Source organism: Anomaloglossus baeobatrachus, chromosome 5 (genome assembly GCF_048569485.1).
Source record: "Anomaloglossus baeobatrachus isolate aAnoBae1 chromosome 5, aAnoBae1.hap1, whole genome shotgun sequence".
In the NCBI taxonomy this organism is placed as follows: domain Eukaryota; kingdom Metazoa; phylum Chordata; class Amphibia; order Anura; family Aromobatidae; genus Anomaloglossus; species Anomaloglossus baeobatrachus.
The window spans coordinates 56,141,869-56,165,108 of NC_134357.1; the positions used below are offsets into that span (position 1 = coordinate 56,141,869).

Below are 23,240 nucleotides of genomic sequence, written 5' to 3' on the forward strand. Positions count from 1 at the left end.
TGAACCTTTTGGATTAGCAAATAATTTGGAGTCTTGTGTAGAGATGAGCGAACCCCCCGCAGCAGTTCACCGAACCAAACTGAACAAGTGGTACGGTCGCTGAGCCTTTATCGAATTAAAAGGGTAAATCAACAAAGACAAATTGTCCCCCATAAGAAGGAAACAAAGAAGTGGTTCATGCTAAAAGAAATATTTTATTTTGTTAATTAAAAAAAATGTATAAGATAAAAAAACAGAGATATTCCTGAGAGGGACCCAGTAAATGGCCAGATATTATGCAATTCACATACAAGGAGAGATGTAAGAAAATTCAAAGAGTAACTGTAACAATAAAATATCGTACAGATCTTAATCAATTTGTAGTGGGTGGGCCTACCCCCTACCAGTACCAGCATAGTTAACCCGGAATTGTTAAAATTGTTTTAATAAAAGTGTATTGTATTATATTGTAGTGTTAGGGCACCCCCTAGTGGCCGGGTGGGACGGCTGTCGCCACAGTGAGAGGAGGAGCCGGCAGAAACCAAGGGGGAGAGTGTGTGTATGTGTGAGAGAGAGGTTGTTGGATCCGGGACGTGAGAGAGCGAAGATCAAGGGGCAGAGTGTGGGGGCTGAATTAAAAGGGGACGCCGGAGAGAACGGGAGTGGACGAATCCTCGAGAGTGAAGCAACCGGTGTGGGTCCGGGGTGTGTGTAACCGACAGTGGGAGCCCGGTGAAGCGGAGTAATCAGGGCATAGCCCCACGGGAGGATTGGTCAGGGCAGGTGGTCCCCCAGCCCAGGAAGTTTTTCTTGTCTGCAACAGCCGGAGTGAAACTGCGTGTGTCAATAAACATATCTTTTATTTGCATCACATCTGGCTTGAAGACTGTTTGTGTCACTGTCGGCGACAACACGACCGCACTCTGCCCCACTAAGTCAGTCCCCAACATTGAAGGAGTGATGGAGTCAGGGGTGTGCCTTGAATCCACTGACGCCACGACTACACAGCCAGAGGCACCCCTGGCGCCTCACTTCAAATTGATTATTTATATATTATGAAACTGCTCATAAATAACTAAATACTGTACACTATCAATTTATTAAACTGCAAAAAATTGCAAAAACCCTGGCCAACAAGACTAACATACAGTACAGACCAAAAGTTTGGACACACCTTCTCATTCAAAGAGTTTTTTTATTTTCATGACTCTGAAAATTGTAGATTCACATTGAAGACATCAAAACTATGAATTAATGCATGTGAAATGAAATACTTAACAAAACAGTGTGAAATAACTGAAAATATGTCTTATATTCTAGGTTCTTCAAAGTAGCCACCTTTTGCTTTGATTACTGCTTTGCACACTCTTGGCACTCTCTTGATGAGCTTCAAGAGGTGGTCACCGGAAATGGTCTTCCAACAGTCTTGAAGGAGTTCCCAGAGATTCTTAGCACTTTTGGCCCTTTTGCCTTCACTCTGCGGTCCAGCTCACCCCAAACCATCTCGATTGGGTTCAGGTCTGGTGACTGTGAAGGCCAGGTCATCTGGCGTAGCACCCCATCACTCTCCTTCTTAGTCAAATATCCCTTACACTGCCTGGAGGTGTGTTTGGGGGTCATTGTCCTGTTGAAAAATAAGTGATGGTACAACTAAACGCAAACCGGATGGAATAGCATGCCGCTTCAAGATGCTGTGGTAGCCATGCTGGTTCAGTATGCCTTCCATTTTGAATAAATCCCTAGCAGTGTCACCAGCAACGCACCCCCACACCATCACACCTCCTCCTCCTCCATGCTTCTTGGTTGGAACCAGGCATGTAGAGTCCATCCGTTCACCTTTTCTGCGTCACACAAAGACACGGTGGTTGGATCCAAAGATCTCAAATTTAGACTCATCAGACCAAAGCAAAGATTTCCACTGGTCTGATGTCCATTCCTTGTGTTCTTTAGCCCAAACAAGTCTCTTCTGCTTGTTGTCTGTCCCTAGCAGTGGTTTCCTAGCAGCTATTTTAACATGAAGGCCTGCTGCACAAAGTCTCCTCTTAACAGTTGTTCTAGAGATGTGTCTGCTGCTAGAACTCTGTGTGGCATTGACCTGGTCTCTAATCTGAGCTGCTGTTAACCTGCGATTTCTGAGACTGGTGACTCGGATAAACTTATCCTCCACAGCAGAGGTGAATCTTGGTCTTCCTTTCCTGGGGCGGTCCTCATGTGAGCCAGTTTCTTTGTAGTGTTTGATGGTTTTTGCCACTGCACTTGGGGATACTTTGAAAGTTTTCCCAATTTTTCGGATTGACCGACCTTCATTACTTAAAGTAATGATGGCCACTCGTTTTTCTTTACTTAGCTGCTTTTTTCTTGCCATAATACAAATTCCAACAGTCTATTCAGTAGGACTATCAGCTGTGTATCCACCAGACTTCTGCACAACACAACTGATGGTCCCAACCCCATTTATGAGGCAAGAAATCCCACTTATTAAACCTGACAGGGCACACCTGTGAAGTGAAAACCATTTCCCATGACTAACTGTTGAAGCTCATCAAGAGAATGCCAAGAGTGTGCAAAGCAGTAATCAAAGCAAAAAGTGGCTACTTTAAAGAACTTAGAATATAAGACATATTTTCAGTTTTTTCACACTTTTTTTTGTTAAATAATTGTCAAGGAGTCTGCGGGAAGCTATAAGATTTCAAAAATATCTTGCACATGCTTGAGTTTTGTTTTTTTTCACTCGACTGTAGCGTTTTCTTAAATCTGCACCATATCAATTCTTTCATCATTTTTGCAGCACTTTTTTCACTCATAGAAGGTAATGAGAATGCAAAAATGCTGCAAAAATATTTAGTTGTGTTTCTGCAGCATTTTTAGTTAAAAAAAAAAGGTTTTGCATTTTTGAAATATTGTTGCTGAATAACGCTAACTTTTTTAAACATTTACTGTAGACAAGTGACCCAAGTAATCTGCACCACAAAACACTGGAAAAGATGCCCAATAAAACACTGAAAATTCTGAAAAAACAGCATTTTTACTGCCAGAGAATAGGTTCTGGCTGCTGAAAAGAACACTGCAAAAACGTCTCATGTGAACATAGTCTTGTAGTTGAGATGGGAAACTTTATTATCTCCATAGGTTGCTTCAATAAAGAAAATGCTTGGTCTCCATAGAATATCCCCTTAACTATATAATCCGGACAAATCCTAAATATTTACACTTTAATGATGAAACTAAATTCTCTCAACTTTTTGTAACTTTAGGAGGATGGCGAGGTCACGTGCACGGCATACGTCACTGCTGCACTCCTTGAACATCGCTTCATTTATAATGTGAGTCATTTTATGCTCGTGTGCAAAACTGTTATATAAAATGTATTGAACTTTTAAGGATTTTCAAATTTCTTATACCTTAAAAAAACCCTCTTAAACAGTTATTCCCACTGTGTATTTATTTGGCTTATCCGCAGGCGCCAGATCTTCCATCTCCAGAATGGGGACTCGTTGCACGCCGCTGACACAGGAGAGGTGGCCGATCATACACGGGTCTCTATTAATTTCTATAAGAGTTATGAAAATTGCTCAGAAATTTATAAAGGTCCTGTAGAAATTAATGGAGATGTGCATGCTTGGTTTTCTCCCCTCTGTCAGAAGTGCGCGACAGTGCCAGTTCTTTATGCTATATAACTGCGGTAGTATGTTTATGAAAGTTGTGCTTTATTGTTTTATGTTTAGGGAAATATTGTGGAAAATGCCCTGAGTTGTCTTAAGAAGTCACTGCCCACTGTTACATCGCTGTACGCCCAGGCTCTTCTGGCGTATGTCTTCACCTTATCAGGAGACAGCGAGCTGAGAGATCAGACACTGGAGAAAGTGAAACAGCGCATTGTAGAGAAAGGTGCGAAAAAGTAATTTATGTACAAATATACAGTGATACCTCGGTTTTCGTTGATAATCCGGCTGAATACAATCAATGAAAACCGAAGCAATTATTTAAATAGAAATCAATGCAAATCCAATTAATTTGTTTTAAACACTCTAAAAGACATATATAAAACACATTTTATAGAGAATAAAGATAGTGTTTAATACTAAAAACAAGAAATTAATATAAAATGAATTCAAAATACTAATATAAAGAATAAATACATTTTTATTTTACATTTGTTACATACATTTTGAAACTGATGAGCGGGGCTGACACTCACATAATGCCACACAGCTGGAGAATGCAGCTTTACACGCTGCGATCTTGCTAGCAAAATCGCAAGCGATCGTACCCGCCCCAGGCGGATGTGCGACACAGCCAAATCGCTGCCCATGGCGCACAACCTCACTTACCCCTGTCACACAGACTTACCTGCCCTGCGACGTCGCTCTGGCCGGCAAACCGCCTCCTGCGATGTCACACGGCAGGTGTCCAATAGAAGCGGAGGGGCGGAGATGAGCGGGACGTAACATCCCGCCCACCTCCTTCCTTCCTCATTGACGGTGGACACAGGTAAGGAGATGTTCGTCGCTCCTGCGGTGTCACACACAGCGATGTGTGGTGCCGCAGGAACGAGGAACAACATCGCTAACATCCTGAAAACGTTTTTTTTGTTTCAGGACGACCTCTCTGCGGCAAACTATTTTGACCGCTTTTGCGATCGTTTAAGGTGGCTCATAAGTGTCACATGCTGCGATATCGTTAATAACGCCGGATGTGCATCACAAACACCGTGACCCCGACATAATTCATTAACGATATCGCAGCGTGTAAAGCCCCCTTTTGTTGTCGCAAAATTAGCAGCATAGTCACGTGGGCATGCTGACAAAAACAAATGAAAACTAAAGCAAATTTTTAGTGCAAAAAAATCAATGAAATGAAACCAACGATAACCGATGTCAACGAAAATCGAGATACCACTGTTTTATTAAAAAAACACAACCAATAACTTTTTTTTCCCCTAAACTTGTTCATATATGTTTGTACTTTAGTGTCAATGTGTTAATATACTCACCTATCACCATTTTCTCTGCTATCCAGCGCTGTTCCTCTCCTCATCTGAGTCACATGACTGCAGTTCAGACTCTCTGGATCATCCTGAGTGCTATCTGTGGAGCGGACGTCTTTTTTAAAATATAAACTTTTGGAGCCTCGTTCTGGTGGTGCCTTTGATCAAAAAAGTCACTTCTGGGATACACAGAGCACAGTATGATCCGGACAGTCAATTTAGAGTAGTAAATCAGTTGTGCAAACCCAGACATGTAGAATTAACTATCAAAACTCAATCCCTTTCCCAAAAATGTTGAAATAAGAAATGTTAGGTTTGTACATATCAAATAAAAGGGCACCTGCAACACAGTGCTGTATTACTGTGGTTGCAAAATATGACTAGTAAAACAAATGTACAAATGTTTTTCTTTGGGGACACACACGTTGTTAGGTAGACAGCTGCAGTTAAATTTCTGGATTTTGTGAATTTTTCATTTGTAGTTTAAAATCAATTATCTACCCTTCATAAAATATTGCAAAATAAATGCAAAACTAATCAAGCACATAATCACTGACTGAGAATGAATTGAGATTTTTATTTTTGTGACTTGCTGCTGCATTCTAGCGCATTAAAAATGAAGAAGAGAAAAATGGATAATTGTAATTAAACTGCAGTAGGAAAACTGGCAGCTACACCATATCACTGATCAATCACTGACAATGTCTATCTTTCTCTCCACATATTAATTACATTTCTTATTCTCAGACAACTACACTCAGGTTCTTCAGTGCTGCAGTTGTACAACACAATTCTGTTTGGAGTATTTATCTAATGTTTTAGATCTCTCTCTCCCTATCCCAATTGCTGAGCTTTTACACCCTCTCACTATCCTAAATAGCTCTAATTGGCTGCTTCATTCCCTGCTTTGGCTTTTATACAGCTATGATAGTCCATCCAATTTGTGTTATACTATGTGATAGCTGCAATGCATTACTAGGAAGCCTGCACGGCAGCGCCTGACATCATGTCAGTCTTCTGTGGCTGATACTGTCATCTGCAATGTGTAGTATCACGGCTGGCATTTATTTTGAGATTCGCACATTCAATCGCAAATTGCTTGACTTCGCCAAGACCTGTGAAATTCATAAAATTTGACACAAATTAAATTCACATCAAATCAATTCACTCATCTCTATTGGCCATCATCAAAACTATAACTTTACTTGCACTTTGACCTGCCCCATTGTATGCCAACTAAGCAGACTGGCCCTCTTAGAGGATTAGATGTATAGAGAAGACTTGTGCAGCTTGAGGATATCAAGACCATTTGTCATAGACAAATGTTTTGATTTTTATCCTTGCTCTCTAAGGCAGAGTGGCTTTTGTACACCCCTTATCAATTAATGGGCTAATGTCATGATCCCTATTTTGGAAACCTATTAAACTATGTGCTGTCCATGACGGCCGTGCCCATTCCTGCACGTGGTGCTCGCTACAGAATTAGAATGCCATAAGAACCCAGTTACCAGTGATCTATACTTAGAGAAAGTGGTAAACACACAGAATGTGGCCTCATACTGAAAAATTTAAGCTGATATATAAATACAATAAAAAAAATAAAAAATGAAAACTAAAATAAAATGAAAAGTGTAAAAGAAATAAGTAACGTTTTCTGTTGAAGTGCACACTGCCTCAAACTAACACATACCTATATCATCCAAACACTTTTTTAGGGTAACTCATACAGACTGTGTAGGATGACATATGGCTGCTAAAATAAAAGTAAGGTAAATTATTGATTTTTTTTGTAACTAATATAATATTTCTAACTGTTCTATAAATTCTGGTAAATAGGTGGATATGAAGAAGTTGAAACGGCCTCATATATTATACTGGCCTTGCTTTCTGATAAGATAACAACCATAAAGAATCTGGAAGATAGTGGGGATATCATCCGGTGGCTGGTGAAACGCCAAAATCCATGGGGCGGCTTCGGTTCTTCTCAGGTTACCACTTTTACTAAAACTATCTTGGCTCACGCTCGCAGTGGAGTAGAATGACACTCGGACCACGCTCACAGTAAAGTAGAATGACACTCGTCTCATGCTCATAGTAGAGTAGAATGACAATTGTCTCATGCTCGCAGTAGAGTAGAATGACACTCGGCTCATGTTTGCAGTAGTGTAGAATGACACCCGTCTCACGCTTGCAGCAGAGTAGAATGACTCTCGGACCACGCTCGCAGTAAAGTAGAATGACACTCAGACCACGTTCACAATAGAGTACAATAACTTTTGGATCACACTCGCAGTAGAGTAGAATGACATTGGTCTCACACTCAGAGTAGAGTAGAATGACACTCTGACCACATTCACAGTAGAGTACAATGACTCTTGGACCATGCTCGCAGTAGAGCAGAATGGCTCTTGGCTCACACTCGCAGGGGAGTAGAATGATACTCGGACCACGCTCACAGTAAAGTAGAATGACAATTGTCTCATGCTTGCAGTAGAGTAGAATGACACTCGGCTCACGCTTGCAGTAAAATAGAATGACTCATGGACCACGCTCGCAGTAGAGTAGAAGAACACTAAGACCACGATCACAGTAAAGTAGAATGACACTCGGCTCACGCTCGCAGTAGAGTAGAATGACACTCAGGTCATGCTCGCAGTAGACTAGAATGACATTTGGCTCATGCTCACAGTAGAGTAGAATGACACTCGGCTCACACTTGCAGTAGAGTACAATGACACTCGGCTCACGCTCACAGTAGAGTAGAATGACATTCGGCTCATGCTCACAGTAGAGTAGAATGACACTCAGCTCATGTTCGCAGTAGAGTAGAATGACATTCGGCTCATGCTCACAGTAGAGTAGAATGACACTCGTCTCATGCTTGCAGTAGAGTAGAATGACACCCATCTCACGCTTGCAGTAGAGTAGAATGGCACTCGTCTTACGCTCTCAGTAGAGCAGAATGACACTCGGCTCACTCTCACAGTAGAGTAGAATGACACTTGTCTCACGCTTGCAGTAGAGTACAATGACACTCGGCTCACGCTCACAGTAGAGTAGAATGACATTCGGCTCATGCTCACAGTAGAGTAGAATGACACTCAGCTCATGTTCGCAGTAGAGTAGAATAACATTCGGCTCATGCTCACAGTAGAGTAGAATGACACTCGTCTCATGCTTGCAGTAGAGTAGAATGACACCCATCTCACGCTTGCAGTAGAGTAGAATGGCACTCGTCTTACGCTCTCAGTAGAGCAGAATGACACTCGGCTCACTCTCACAGTAGAGTAGAATGATACTTGTCTCACGCTTGCAGTAGAGTAGAGTGACACTTGGCTAACGCTTGCAGTGGGGTAGAATGACACTCGGCTCACGGTTGCAGTAGAGTAGAATAACACTCGGCTCACGGTCGCAGTAGAGTAGAATGACACTCAGCTCATGCTCGCAGTAGAGTAGACTGACATTTGGCTCATGCTCGCAGTAGAGTAGAATGACACTCAGCTCGTGCTCGCAGTAGAGGAGAATGACACTCGGCTCATGCTCACAGTAGAGTAGAATGACACTCAGCTCGTGCTCGCAGTAGAGGAGAATGACACTCGGCTCATGCTCACAGTAGAGTAGAATGACACTCGGCTCATGCTCACAGTAGAGTAGAATGACACTCAGCTCGTGCTCGCAGTAGAGTAGAATGACACTCAGCTCACGGTCACAGTAGAGTAGAATGACACTCAGCTCATGCTCGCAGTAGAGTAGAATGACATTCGGCTCATGCTCACAGTAGAGTAGAATGACACTCAGCTCGTGCTCGCAGTAGAGTAGAATGACATTCGGCTCATGCTCACAGTAGAGGAGAATGACACTCGGCTCATGCTCCTAGCAAAGTTTGAGCCGAGTGTCATTAGCATATTGCATCCGAAGGATCATTGTATGCTATATGCTACTCTGAGTATACACTCATGGTTACAATGTTGGTTATCTAGGTTCAGCCAGGGGATGGGAGACAGTCTTAAAAATATAAAGGTGGGAATGGAGAAATCTTAAAACGTTTCTTTCCAGCTAATCAAGGGGAAAGGAAACATAGCATAAGACAAAAGCTAATATTAATCTTAAAAAGGTATTCTTATCTCCAAGATCCTATCCCAATATGTAGTAGACATAATATTAATATTGGCAAATACTTCCAATTAGAAATGTTGTATAGTTCTCCTGATATAGCCATGTCTCTTACCTCATGTGCGGGGCATTGCAGGATAGGTATCCATGGTTACAACCATGAGAAACTAATTGTCACTATTTGTCGATGTAACCATGGCTACCTAAGCTGCAATGCCCTGCACATGAGCTAACATGGTGATATCAGGAGAAGTAGACTACATTAATCATGTATCAAATGGATACCTAACCTGCAATGCCCTGCACATGAAATATGAAACATGACTATATCAGGAGAATTATACTACATTTCTAATTAGAGGTATTTGCTAATATTCTTCTTATTACACCTACTACATATTGAGATAACCCTTTTAAGTGAAAACAAACTTTAGAGACCCAAAGTGATGATCAGACTGGATTACCGTGACTCTATGCATTTATATAAGTGTGTTCATATAATTTTGTCATCTAAGTCAACAATTTTACTAAAAATCAGTTCCCAAGGTGACTATTTCAGTAAAGAAGCCTTGTCACCTCTGGGAAATGAATAGTAAGTGCTCCCTTGTCTTTTGAGTGAGCTTTACGTAGAATAGATCTTTACTGCATTTTTAAACTAATCTTTTTTGGCCTCCCTTGGACATCTTTTCTAAAAATGTATTAAATGAAATAACAAATTGAGTTTATTAATATATTTGTCTATAGGCTTGTCTACACAACTTACCCATGCAGAGCCTGATATGTTGTCGTGTGTTTTCTATATGACTGTTATCTCTGGAATTATATTTTAAGCTATGAGGATCCTTTAATGTGGGACTGATTGATCTTTGAGTGACGGATGTATTGTAAAAATCTGACAAACCATTGTGCTGGTGTTTATGTTCTCTTCAATTTGCATTTAAGATGGGAATTGGCTTAATAGGAGGTGTAGTTTGTAAAGAGACAGTGTATCCAGACCAGAGCATATCAGATTTCAACTACTCAAACAAGTTCCCTTTCTTGTCCTGTAGAGGGCGCAGCTCCAAAAATAAAATCTTCAATAAGTTTTCCCTCTCTGGCTAATGGCTATATGTTTCTTTGTCTGGATAAACTGGATGATTACAAACTACACCTCCTATTAAGCCAATTCCCATCTTAAATGCAAATTGAAGAGAACATAAACACCAGCACAATGGTTTGTCAGATTTTTACAATACATCCGTCACTCAAAGATCAATCAGTCCCACATTAAAGGATCCTCATAGCTTAAAATATAATTCCAGAGATAACAGTCATATAGAAAACACAGGACAACATATAATCTTTCAACTGCTGAGATGATATACTCTTCATTCAATTTCCTTCAACAATCATTCGCACATTTAAAAACACATTGATACATATAACAGATCACAGATGGCATATCTCTATTATTTCAATCATACACACAAAATCCAAACACTGGCAGAGGTTTGATAAGAATGGTCTTGTTGGACCACTACGTACCCGTCTCGGACCTCCAGAAAGCACTGAAACATTTGTAACACAATGGGTTACTCACCGCGGATTTTGTTCAGTGGTTCCTGGGAAGGTCTTTATAGTCGGGTCACAGAGAGGTCCAGTTAACCATCCCGGGTTTCAGCACCATGTTCTGTCGTGGAAACCACTTTCTTGGGAGAGCTAATTTAGGGTGAGATACAAAGTGATCTCCAGATCTGCCAGTGTTGGTCCAATTAATAGCGATGCATCGGAGACAAACACACGAACACACAGTTAATGTCCGTGTACCAGGCTTTGTCTGAAATCTCAGATGCCCAAGACACTAGTTTTATTACTGTCACAAAGAAAGGGGCATGACCTAAAAGATTACCTTAAATGGGTATATAGGTTGACAAAAACAAGATCGTAAATGATGGATCGGCTGCATTCCTAAGTCTAGTTCTGTCCAGTTTTCTGGACATTCATTAACAAAGACCTTTGAGACTAAAAGCATCTTTATAACAAAGAGTACACCCTTTGTTATTGCTTTTATGAATAACACTTATGAAGCTAATATAAAAGTACAAAATTATCAAAGATATATTTATATATAAATTGCTTAAATGATAATCTAACCTAATATAAAATATTAACCATAACATATGGATGTTGAAATCCAACATGGCCATTTCTTCATTTCCCCAAGGGATCATCGAGGCATAGAGTCCCATTGGCCTATCTCACTTCATTCAACTGGTTCAGAATAGCTTCGACTAACCCGTTTATGCACATTAGGTTCCTGTAATATTTATGCCTCAAAGATTGTTTTCAACCAATGTCTTTCTTTATTTTGCCCTTGGTTCTGTAGGTCACATCCATAGCTCTCCAAGCTGTGGCTAAATATGCCAAAGCCATCTATCGCAAAACAGGGGATTCAACAGTGACGATTCAGCTAAAGTCCGGCTTCGAGAAGATCGTCCATGTAGACAAAAGCAACAGTCTTTTTGTACAAATGGTTGACCTTCCAGATATCCCTGGAGAATACAGTGTCAGCGCTACAGGCGAGGGCTTCCTCTATATACAGGTAGGAATAACTAAGTAATATTCCTTCAAAATTAAAATTCCAAAATATGAAATTATATTTCTCCAAACTGATGACGGTTTCCACCAAAAATGTTTAATTCTTGATATTTTAACCATTGTTTCACAGTTACATGTACATTACAATGTTCTGCCTGAGAAACATGAAAAAGAATACTTTTCCTTCAATGTGACCACTGAGCCGTGTGACTGGAATCATGCATCTAAGAAAGAGTTTAAAATCCATGTGAATGTTAGGTAAGTTGAAAGATGCCAGGAATTAGGGGTCAGTACACACAGTGGTATTGTGCAATGGCTTGTATCTATACAAGATAAAAGAATACATACATTTGTAGTAAAGTCTAAAGGGTGCTTTACACGCTGCAACATCGCTAGCGATAGCACCCGCCCCCGTCGTTCGTGCGACATTTGGTGATCGCTGCCGTAGCGAACAATATCGCTGCGGCAGCATCACATGCACATACCTGTTCAGCAACGTCGCTGTGGCTGCCGAACAATCCCTCCTTCAATGGGGAGGGTCGTTCGGCGTCACAGCGGAGTCACTAAGCGGCCGCCCAATAGAAGAGGAGGGGAAGAGATGAGCGGCCGGAACATGTCGCCCACCTCCTTCCTTCCTCCTTTCCGGTGGACGCAGGTAGGATGATGTTCGTCATTCCTGCGGTGTCACACACAGCGATGTGTGGTGCCGCAGGAACAGCGAACAACCTGTGGAATGAAACACCAACAACATTATGATTAGGAGCGACGTGTCAACGATCAACGATTTTTGCCATTTTTGCGATCGTTGATCGTCGTTCCTAACTGTCACACACTGCGATGATGCTAACGACGCCGGATGTGCATCACAAACACCATGACCCCGACGATATATCGTTGATGATGTCGCAGCATGTAAAGCCCCCTTAAGTCATTATTTAAAGGGGTTTGTCCACCATTTGAGTAATAATGGCATATCATTAAGATAGATCATTAGTTTCTGATCAGTGAGTGTCTGACTGCAGTGACCCACATTATTTACACTTTACACTCTTTACACTCAACAGAAACTGCCCTAGTCAAAGTGACCAATGACCTATTGACAGAAAAACGTAACGGTGATCACTCTCTGCCTATCCTTCCTGACTTCTCTGCCGCCTTCGACACTGTTGACCACCATCTCCTTCTCTCTATGCTCCATTCTATCGGCCTAAAGGACACTGTTCTTTCCTGGTTCTCTTCCTATCTTTCTGGCCGTTCATTCAGTGTATCATTTGCTGGCTCCACATCTTCTCCTCCTCCTCTCACTGTTGGGGTCCCTCAAAGTTCAGTCCTTGGCCCTCTTCTTTTCTCCCTCTACACTGCCCCAATTTTAATGACCATTAGCAGATTTGGCTTTCAGTACCATCTTTATGCTGATGACACACAGCTATACACCTCATCCCCTGAGCTCACCCCCGCTGTACTACATAACACAAGTGACTGCCTGACTGCAGTTTGCAATGTCATGTCTGCTCTCTATCTGAAACTTAACCTTTCCAAAACTGAACTCCTTCTTTTCCCTCCATCTTCCTGCCTCTCAGTGTGTGGCACAACGATAAGTCCAAGGCAGCAGGCCCGCTGTCTGGGTGTTATACTTGACACCGATCTCTCCTTGACCTCCTATATACAATCTCTTGCCTGCACCTGCCACTTGCAACTCAAGAACATCTTTAGAATCCGCCCCTTTCTCACAATGGAAACGACAAAAACCCTCACCGTGGCCCTGATCCACTCCCGCCTTGACTACTGTAACTCTCTATTAATTGGTTTCCCCCTAACTAGACTCTCCCCTCTACAATCCATCCTTAATGCAGCAGCCAGGGTCACCTATCTGGCTAACCGATACTCGGATGCCTCTGCTCTGTGCCAGTCATTGCACTGGCTGCCCATATATCACAGGATCTAATTCAAACTGCTTGTTCTCGCCCACAAAGCTCTCCACAGTGCGGCACCCCCCTACATCTCCACCTTCCTCTCTGTCTATCACCCCACTCGTTCTCTACGCTCTGCAAACGACTTTCGACTAATATCCACACTAATTCGAACCTCCCACTCCCAGATCCAAGACTTCTTCCGAGCTGCACCAATCCTCTGGAACGTTCTACCCCAAGAAGTTAGGAAGAATCATAACTTACTCTGCTTCAGACGCACCCTAAAGACGCATCTTTTTAGGGCGGCCTATCACACTCGCTAATCAGATTCGATTCACATAGTCCCTCTACAACTTCTCACAACATAACTCCACATCAAACTCCATGCCACCCAAATGCAGCTCAAGCTTCAGGCCAATTGGTCCAGGAAGCCATTATCTATCCCCCATTTCCTTGAGATTGCTGGATTGTCATTTTACATAAGCACTTGTGCCTTGCCCCTCCCCCCCCAATATCTCATTGTAGATTGTAAGCTCTCACGAGCAGAGTTGTCTTTTTTTTTCCCTTCTAAATATTGTATTTTCTATAACTGTTACTTTTTTGTATATGATCCTCCTGAATTGTAAAGCGCTTCGGAATATGTTGGCGCAATAGAAATAAAGATTATTATTATTATTCTCTACACGAAGGGCCCTGCAACTCTAAATAAGTAAATGTAGCGCAACTTAAAGGGGTTTTCCCATCTCCAAGATCCTATCATAATATGTAGTAGGTGTAATAATAGTAATATTAGCAAATACCTCCAATAGAAACGTAGTATAGTTCTCCTGATTTGCCATGTTACTTACCTCATGTGCAGGGCATTGAAGTAGCTTAGGTATCCATGGTTATGGCCACTCATATGCTGGCAATTAATTGCTTGTGGTCGTAATCATGGATACATATAATGCCCTGCACATGAGGTAAGCAACATATAGCTAATAGGAGAATTATACTACATTTCTATGTTGCTTAAATCATGTGCAGGGCATTACAGGCATCCATGGTTACAACCACTAGCAAGTAACTGTCACCATATGAGTGGTCATAATCATGGATACCAAAGCTGCTGCAATGCCCTGCATATGAGGTAAGTGACATAGCTGATCAGGAGAACTATACTACATTTTTATTTGGAGGTATTGGGATAGGACCCTTTACTTCAGTTGAACCACTTCACTTCCTTCTCAAAATCAACACAAGTTCCAGAGAGCAGACCTTTACTGATCATCTTGTTTTGGCCAGTGATGTAACTTGAAACTCGTGAGCCCAAATGTAAAATTTTCAACAAGGATCACAACTTTTATGGATCTATAATAATACTTGGGAACTCATGTGGGCCAAAGAGACCTTTTGGACCCCTTTAGGCCTTATGGTCTAGGTGCAACTGCAACCCCTGCATGTAGAATAAGGTTTATGGCACACTTGGAATTATGTATGCTCAAGAATGGTTCAAACCCATCATTACATACAAAAAAAACTTGGCCCATCAAAAATTAATATAAGGACTTTATTATACAGGCAATCCAAAAAATGTAATGTTTCGACCCCAATATTTGGGTCTTCATCAGACACAATAGATTCTTCTGTAGGAATATGCCTTTAAGATGGTGATGTCTATAGATAAAAATCAGATTGCTGTTCTGTATAGATATAATGGTGCAGTTTAGCAGAATGTCTTACACGCAGGGAGGAGGGCGCAACCCCTGCACCTTCTATAGTTATGTCCCTGGTTATAGCACATCTAGCAAAATTCCAGAACATTACAGTATGGCAATACTCCTTTCAAGGGTTTGTGTCTTCAAAATGGACAACATTATACCAGAGGTCCCCTCTAGGGCCCAGAATACAGTCAGGGCCAGAAATATTTGGACAGTGACACAAGTTTTGTTATTTTAGCTGTTTACAAAAACATGTTCAGAAATACAATTATATATATAATATGGGCTGAAAGTGCACACTCCCAGCTGCAATATGAGAGTTTTCACATCCAAATCGGAGAAAGGGTTTAGGAATCATAGCTCTGTAATGCATAGCCTCCTCTTTTTCAAGGGACCAAAAGTAATTGGACAAGGGACTCTAAGGGCTGCAATTAACTCTGAAGGCATCTCCCTCGTTAACCTGTAATCAATGAAGTAGTTAAAAGGTCTGGGGTTGATTACAGGTGTGTGGTTTTGCATTTGGAAGCTGTTGCTGTGACCAGACAACATGCGGTCTAAGGAACTCTCAATTGAGGTGAAGCAGAACATCCTGAGGCTGAAAAAAAAGAAAAAATCCATCAGAGAGATAGCAGACATGCTTGGAGTAGCAAAATCAACAGTCGGGTACATTCTGAGAAAAAACGAATTGACTGGTGAGCTTGGGAACTCAAAAAGGCCTGGGCGTCCACGGATGACAACAGTGGTGGTTGATCGCCGCATACTTTCTTTGGTGAAGAAGAACCCGTTCACAACATCAACTGAAGTCCAGAACACTCTCAGTGAAGTAGGTGTATCTGTCTCTAAGTCAACAGTAAAGAGAAGACTCCATGAAAGTAAATACAAAGGGTTCACATCTAGATGCAAACCATTCATCAATTCCAAAAATAGACAGGCCAGAGTTAAATTTGCTGAAAAACACCTCATGAAGCCAGCTCAGTTCTGGAAAAGTATTCTATGGACAGATGAGACAAAGATCAACCTGTACCAGAAGGATGGGAAGAAAAACGTTTGGAGAAGAAAGGGAACGGCACATGATCCAAGGCACACCACATCCTCTTTAAAACATGGTGGAGGCAACGTGATGGCATGGGCATGCATGGCTTTCAATGGCACTGGGTCACTTGTGTTTATTGATGACATAACAGCAGACAAGAGTAGCCGGATGAATTCTGAAGTGTACCGGGATATACTTTCAGCCCAGATTCAGCCAAATGCCGCAAAGTTGATCGGACGGCGCTTCATAGTACAGATGGACAGTGACCCCAAGCATACAGCCAAAGCTACCCAGGAGTTCATGAGTGCAAAAAAGTGGAACATTCTGCAATGGCCAAGTCAATCACCAGATCTTAACCCAATTGAGCATGCATTTCACTTGCTCAAATCCAGACTTAAGACGGAAAGACCCACAAACAAGCAAGACCTGAAGGCTGCGGCTGTAAAGGCCTGGCAAAGCATTAAGAAGGAGGAAACCCAGCGTTTGGTGATGTCCATGGGTTCCAGACTTAAGGCAGTGATTGCCTCCAAAGGATTCGCAACAAAATATTGAAAATAAAAATATTTTGTTTGGGTTTGGTTTATTTGTCCAATTACTTTTGACCTCCTAAAATGTGGAGTGTTTGTAAAGAAATGTGTACAATTCCTACAATTTCTATCAGATATTTTTGTTCAAACCTTCAAATTAAACGTTACAATCTGCACTTGAATTCTGTTGTAGAGGTTTCATTTCAAATCCAATGTGGTGGCATGCAGAGCCCAACTCGCGAAAACTGTGTCACTGTCCAAATATTTCTGGACCTAACTGTAGGTAAAAGTAGCTCCTGCCCTAGTGAACTCGGCTGATCCATGCTTTTATACGAGACTATGTGAATGACTCCTCTCTGTAATACTACAGTAATATTCCCCTTTGGTTATTTGGCCTTCCCCACTCATCATCAGATCAGATTTCTTTTCAAAGGGATTGTCCACTCATAATTCTTATCAGGGCAACGTAAAACTAAGTGACCCCTTTGCCTAGAGGCTCTTGACTTTTCTTGGTTTTATTCTCATTGTCTGTGATATATTACCAGTGTTTGTTTCTAATTTCTTTAGGTATTTAGGACAACGAGAAAACACCAACATGGCACTGATTATACTGGACATGGTATCTGGCTATGTTCCTGATAAAGAAAGTGTGAATAAGGTGAGTACCCTGTTCTGAGCATCTGTTGTTTGCAGTGGCGTAACTAAGGTTCAATAGGTCCCGGTGCAAAATTTGGACCTGGGCCCCCCGCCCCCTCTCACATCTGCCCTCCTCGGGATACAGGATCTTTCCCTCAGCACCCTGCTTTACCATGGATCTTTCCCTCAGCACCCTGCTTTCCCATGCTCTGATATTCATCTTTCCCTCAGCACCCAGCTTTTCCATGCTCTACTATACATCTTTCCATCAGCACCCAGCTTTCCCATGCTGTGCTATATATCTTTCCCTCAGCACCCAGCTTGCCCTTGATATCAGAGCATGGAAAAGCTGGGTGCTGAGGGAAAAAATGTATAGCAGAGCATGGGGAAGCTGGGTTTTGTGGGGAAAGAGCCTTAAGCGGGCTTTACACGCTACGATATATCTAACGAGATGTCGGCGGGGTCACGTCATAAGTGACGCACATCCGGCATCGTTAGTGATATTGTAGCGTGTGACAGCTACGTGCGACGGTGAACGAGCAGAAATACTCACCTTCTCGTTCATCATTGACACGTCGCTCATTTTCAAAATATCGAACGTCCGGTTGTTCATTGTTCCCGAGGCAGCACATATCGCTCCGTGTGACACCCCGGGAACGATGAACACAGCTTACCTGCGTCCCGCCGGCAATGCGGAAGGAAGGAGGTGGGCGGGATGTTTACGTCCCGCTCATCTCCGCCCCTCTGCTTCTATTGTCCAGCTGCTGTGGGATGTCGCAGTGACGACGAACGTCCCTCCCCCTTCAGGAAGTGGATGTTCGTCGCCCACTGCGAGGTCATTTGTAAGGTAAGTACGTGTGACGGGGGGGGTTACGACTTTGTGCGACACGGGCAAGAAATTGCCTGTGCCGCACAAATGATGGGGGCGTGTGCGATCACACATGCGAACGCACGATTAATCGACACGTGTAAAGCAGCCTTTATTCCCTCAGCACCAAGCTTTCCCATCCCATGCTTGTATCTTTGCCCCCCATCCTTGCATATATATTCCCGTCCTGATATATGGCCCCATCCATTTTTTCTGTACATTATATTTTTGCTATAAATAACATAGTTTTAGTCATTTTGCATATAAAAATTGCAGTTTGTTTTTTTTTTAATGGTGCACGAGATTTGTCATTTTTATAAGGGGTTTTTCTTTTGCTTTTAGTATTAATTATTCTTTTTAATGACTAAATTGTATAACTAAAAATGTAATATGTAGTCATTTATTCATACAAATGCAGACGTATACTATATTTATCTTTATATACTGTATATGTCTGCATTTTTGTACACACTTTATACACAAAGAAATAAGAAAGTTGGATGTCTGACAGCAAACTCCATGAAGATGAGGAGGCCGGGCCACCATCATAGGACAGCGGTGAGGCATCATCAGCTACAGGGCAGTGAGGGAGGGAGGAAGGAGAGTGCAGCTGTGAGGGCAAATAGGAGGAAAGAAGAGGGTAGTGGGGGAAGGGGCAGGAGGGTGCAGCTGTGAGGGCAAATAAGAGGAAAGAAGAGGGTAGTAGGGGAAGGGGCAGGAGGGTGCAGCTGTGAGGGCAAATAGGAGGAAAGAAGAGGGTAGTGGGGGAAGGGGCAGGAGGGTGCAGCTGTGAGAGCAAATAGTAGGATACAAGAGGGTAGTGGGGGAAGGGGCAGGAGGGTGCAGCTGTGAGAGCAAATAGGAGGAAATAAGAGGGTAGTGGGGGAGGGGGCAGGAGGATGCAGCTGTGAGGGCAAATAGGAGGATAGAAGAGTGTAGTGGGGGAAGGGGCAGGAGGGTGCAGCTGTGAGGGCAAATAGGAGGATAGAAGAGTGTAGTGGGGGAAGGGGCAGGAGGGTGCAGCTGTGAGAGCAAATAGAAGGAAAGAAGAGGGTAGTGGGGGAAGGGGCAGGAGGGTGCAGCTGTGAGGGCAAATAAGAGGATAGAAGAGGGTAGTGGGGAAGGGGCAGGAGGGTGCAGCTGTGAGAGCAAAGAGGAGGAAAGAAGAGGGTAGTGGGGGAAGGGGCAGGAGGGTGCAGCTGTGAGGGCAAATAGGAGGATAGAAGAGGGTAGTGGGGGAAGGGGCAGGAGAGTGCAACTGTGAGGGCAAATAAGCATGGAAAGGGAGGGGAAGGTATGGCCAAAAATAAGTGGACAGACTGATTGGAATGGGCAACACAGTTACATTTATTTAAACTCTTCTACACATTGTTAGTCAAAGGCCCTCAAATAATTTAGATAGATGTCATCCAACAGATAATTTTCCCAATCCTCCCATAGACAGGAGGAAAGCTGGGCTCCTGAGTTTTCTAGAAAAGACCCAGCGTTTAATGGATTGTCTGCAGAAATTCCCCAGATTGTGTTTCACAGTGAAGAATAGTTTTTACCATACATTTACCCATAGCCATATTTGTGGAGGATGTATTGATATTACCAAGGCTGTGAAAGAGGTAGGATAGTTGTAGGACATGTCAAAAAAATATACATAGATTTTACCGTAATTATTATATCTACAATTCACAGCAAATTTATTCATTACAAATCAAACTTTTTAGAAATATTTGGTAAAGCTGATGAATTTATAATTCCATGGATGAGCTCTTCTCTGGTCACCATCATTCCTACGCTATATCATTATAGAACTGACAGTTACATGTTCTCTTATCTTGTTTAGCTGAAGAAACATCCTCTGGTGGAAAGAACCGAAATATCAGCGCAAAATATTACCATGTACCTAAAACCGGTGAGACAGAAAATATCTTATAAAAGATTGGACGTCATCGGGTTGGTTTTAATTATTGAGGCCCATTATATATATATATATATATATATATATATATATATATATATATATATATATATATATATATATATATATAAAGTATTTGTTTTATAAGGAATATACAGAAAGATAATACATTTCTTATAATAAATCTTAAAATCCAGAAATGTTCCAGTTTTTACAATGACCACTGAGCCTCGCAATAGGCTGACACTTTCTATTTTGTAGAGATCACTCCCTAGCAATCATCTCATTACTATAACATGCAGTAATGTGAAAGGTAACACTTGTGCTAGAAAGCTGGAGGCTTATTCAACACTGTCAAAAGGTGATGTTCACAGCCCACCTTCTCCCTCCTCTGCAGAATGACCTCTGCACAGCCCACAACACTCTCCCTTGTTGAAAGGGAATCTGTCAGCAGTTTTTTACTATGTAATCTGACAGCAGCATAATGTAGCAGCAGAGACCCTGATTCCAGTGATGTATCACTTAGTTTATTGATAGATTCACAGTTTTTCTGCTGCAGGTCTAGCAGTACTCTGAATGCTGAGCCCTGTATAACCCCGCCCACACATCTAATTGGCACCTGTATGTGCACACTGTATATTGACAGAAAAACGATGGGTGGGCGCTGAGCCTTGTATAACTTCACCCAAACCACTGATTGGCAGCTGTATGTGTATACTGTATAGTGACAGAAAACTGATGGACGTTGAGCCCTGTATAACCCCGCCCACACCTTTGATTGGCAGCTGTATGTGTACACTGTATAGTGACAGAACAGTGGGTGGCACAAAGTTGGACGAGGAGCCACAAGACACCTAGTCCTGTATTGATAATCTCCTGTTGATAAAACAGTGATTTTATTGAAAAAGCACCACACAGCCTAATAAGTGACACATCGCTGGAATCAGGATATCTGCCCCTAAATCATGCTGCTTTCAGATTAAATAGCAAAGAACCTGCTGACAGATTCTGTTTAGGACAATGGAAGTCAATAAAAAGATCCATGGAAGAAATTTTTCCCATGAATAAAATTTCAACAATCTCTAAATTTTCTGTTATTCATGTATCTCTTAATTATGTAGAAACTATGTCACATCCTTCTTGAGAAATAGAAAAGAAGGTGCGAGTAAAGCGTAAACTGTTTATTTTAAGTTTTTGGAATTTGTTTTCGGTCTATAATATTTTGTGGTATTTTCAAACACAATACCTAGTTTGACGCTATATTTGAACGGATATCTCATTCTTGCTTTTCTGCTGCCAACATATTCTATAGCACCATAAAAAGATCAAATCCAATTAGCCAATTAACCTATCAGTAGACACACCAGCCTCTTACGTATATACACAGATATTATATTTTTTATGTTTGATCCTCTTGCAGCTCAGCCATGAAACTGTAAGCTTAGACTTCTCTGTGGAACAAGAAGCTGACGTGGATAATCTGCAGCCGACCACTGCTGCCGTGTTGGATTACTATGATCCAGGTATGTGAAGAATTTAACTTATTTACAGTATTGTGCCCAAGTTTTAGGCAGGAATGGGAAAAGGTCTACAAAGAAAGAATGTTTTAAAAAATAGAAGTGTTAAGAGTTTATTTTTATCAACTATCAAAGTTCATAAACAAAAGAGGAATCTAAATCAAATTGATTTTTGGTGTTACCGTCCTTTGCCTTCAAGAGAGTATCAGTTCTTCTTGGTACTTGTATACAGTTTTTGAAGGAACTCAACCGGGAGATTGTTCCAAACATCTTGGGGAACTAACCACAGATCCTCTGTAGAGGACGGCTTGTGCAAATCCTTCATACAATCCCAATCTTGGTGATGTTGAGATCAGCGTTCTGTGAGGTGCATATAATCACTTCCAGGTTCCCTTCTTTTTCTTTACGTTGATGATTAATTCTGCAGCTGGACAGCCAACATTCTTCATTGTGTTGGCTGTATGTTTGGAGATTACCGGCTGCAGAATAATTGGAGCCAATAAGACAATAAGACCCCTCTGAGATTTGAGCAAACCTATATTCACAGAAGATCTGTGGTTAGTTTTCCAAGATGGTTGGAACAATGTCTTTGTCGGCTTCTTTCAAACACTGTAAGTGTACCTAAAAAAATGATTGCGTCAAAACAAATGTTCATTTGATTTAGATTTATCTTTTGTTAATTTATTTTGAAGTTTGTGAACTAAAAAAAATAGACTATTAACATTTCTATTTTTAAAGAAATTCTTACTTTGCAGTATTTTTTACACAATCCGAAAAAGAAAAAAAAAGGAAAAACTCACTAAGATGTTCATGTTGCCGCACCCGCATATATGAACCACCCCAAAGACCGTTTGTCACAAGAGGACAAGCATATTGAAAAATAAACTATTTTTTAGTGGTTCCATGGAATAAAAAAAAAATGTTATTTTTTATTGAATATCAAGCCATAAAATAAACCGTCAGTAGGGGAACAAATCCTGTTGAGCGGTTTCGACCATGAGGTCTTAAGGCGGCATCACACGGTACGATATATCGTGCGATTGCATAAGCGATCGCACCCGCCCGCGACGTTTGTGCGTCACGGGCAATTTGTTGCCTGTGGCGCACAAAGTCATTTACCCCCATCACACGCACTTACCTCCCGAACGACCTCTCTGTGGGCGGCAAACATCCTCTTCCTGAAGGGGGAGGGACGTTCGGTGTCACAGCGACGTCACACAGCGGCCACCCAATAGAAGTGGAGGGGCGGAGATGAGCGGGACGTAACATCCCGCCCACCTCCTTCCTTCCGCATTGCCGGCGGGACGCAGGTAAGCTGTGTTCGTCGCTCCCGGGGTGTCACACGGAGCGATGTGTGCTGCCTCGGGAACGACGAACAACCTGCATCCAGGAATGTGACCAACATTATGAAAATGAACAACGTGTCAATGATCAACGATAAGGTGAGTATTTTTGCTCGTTCACACTCGCTGTCACACGCTACG

General features: G+C 41.9%; 1 protein-coding gene across 1 annotated transcript in view; it reads left to right on the forward strand.

The window, feature by feature from the left end:
* Positions 1-23,240, forward strand: part of LOC142312621 (alpha-2-macroglobulin-like protein 1) — a 177,227-nt gene that overhangs the window by 140,709 nt on the left and 13,278 nt on the right. The window contains exons 28-35 of the mRNA XM_075351616.1: positions 3,234-3,302; positions 3,705-3,867; positions 6,803-6,954; positions 11,445-11,660; positions 11,787-11,914; positions 17,394-17,484; positions 20,165-20,233; positions 21,660-21,762. Of these exons, the coding sequence (XP_075207731.1) occupies positions 3,234-3,302; positions 3,705-3,867; positions 6,803-6,954; positions 11,445-11,660; positions 11,787-11,914; positions 17,394-17,484; positions 20,165-20,233; positions 21,660-21,762 (991 nt within the window). The remainder of the gene's footprint in view (positions 1-3,233; positions 3,303-3,704; positions 3,868-6,802; positions 6,955-11,444; positions 11,661-11,786; positions 11,915-17,393; positions 17,485-20,164; positions 20,234-21,659; positions 21,763-23,240) is intronic.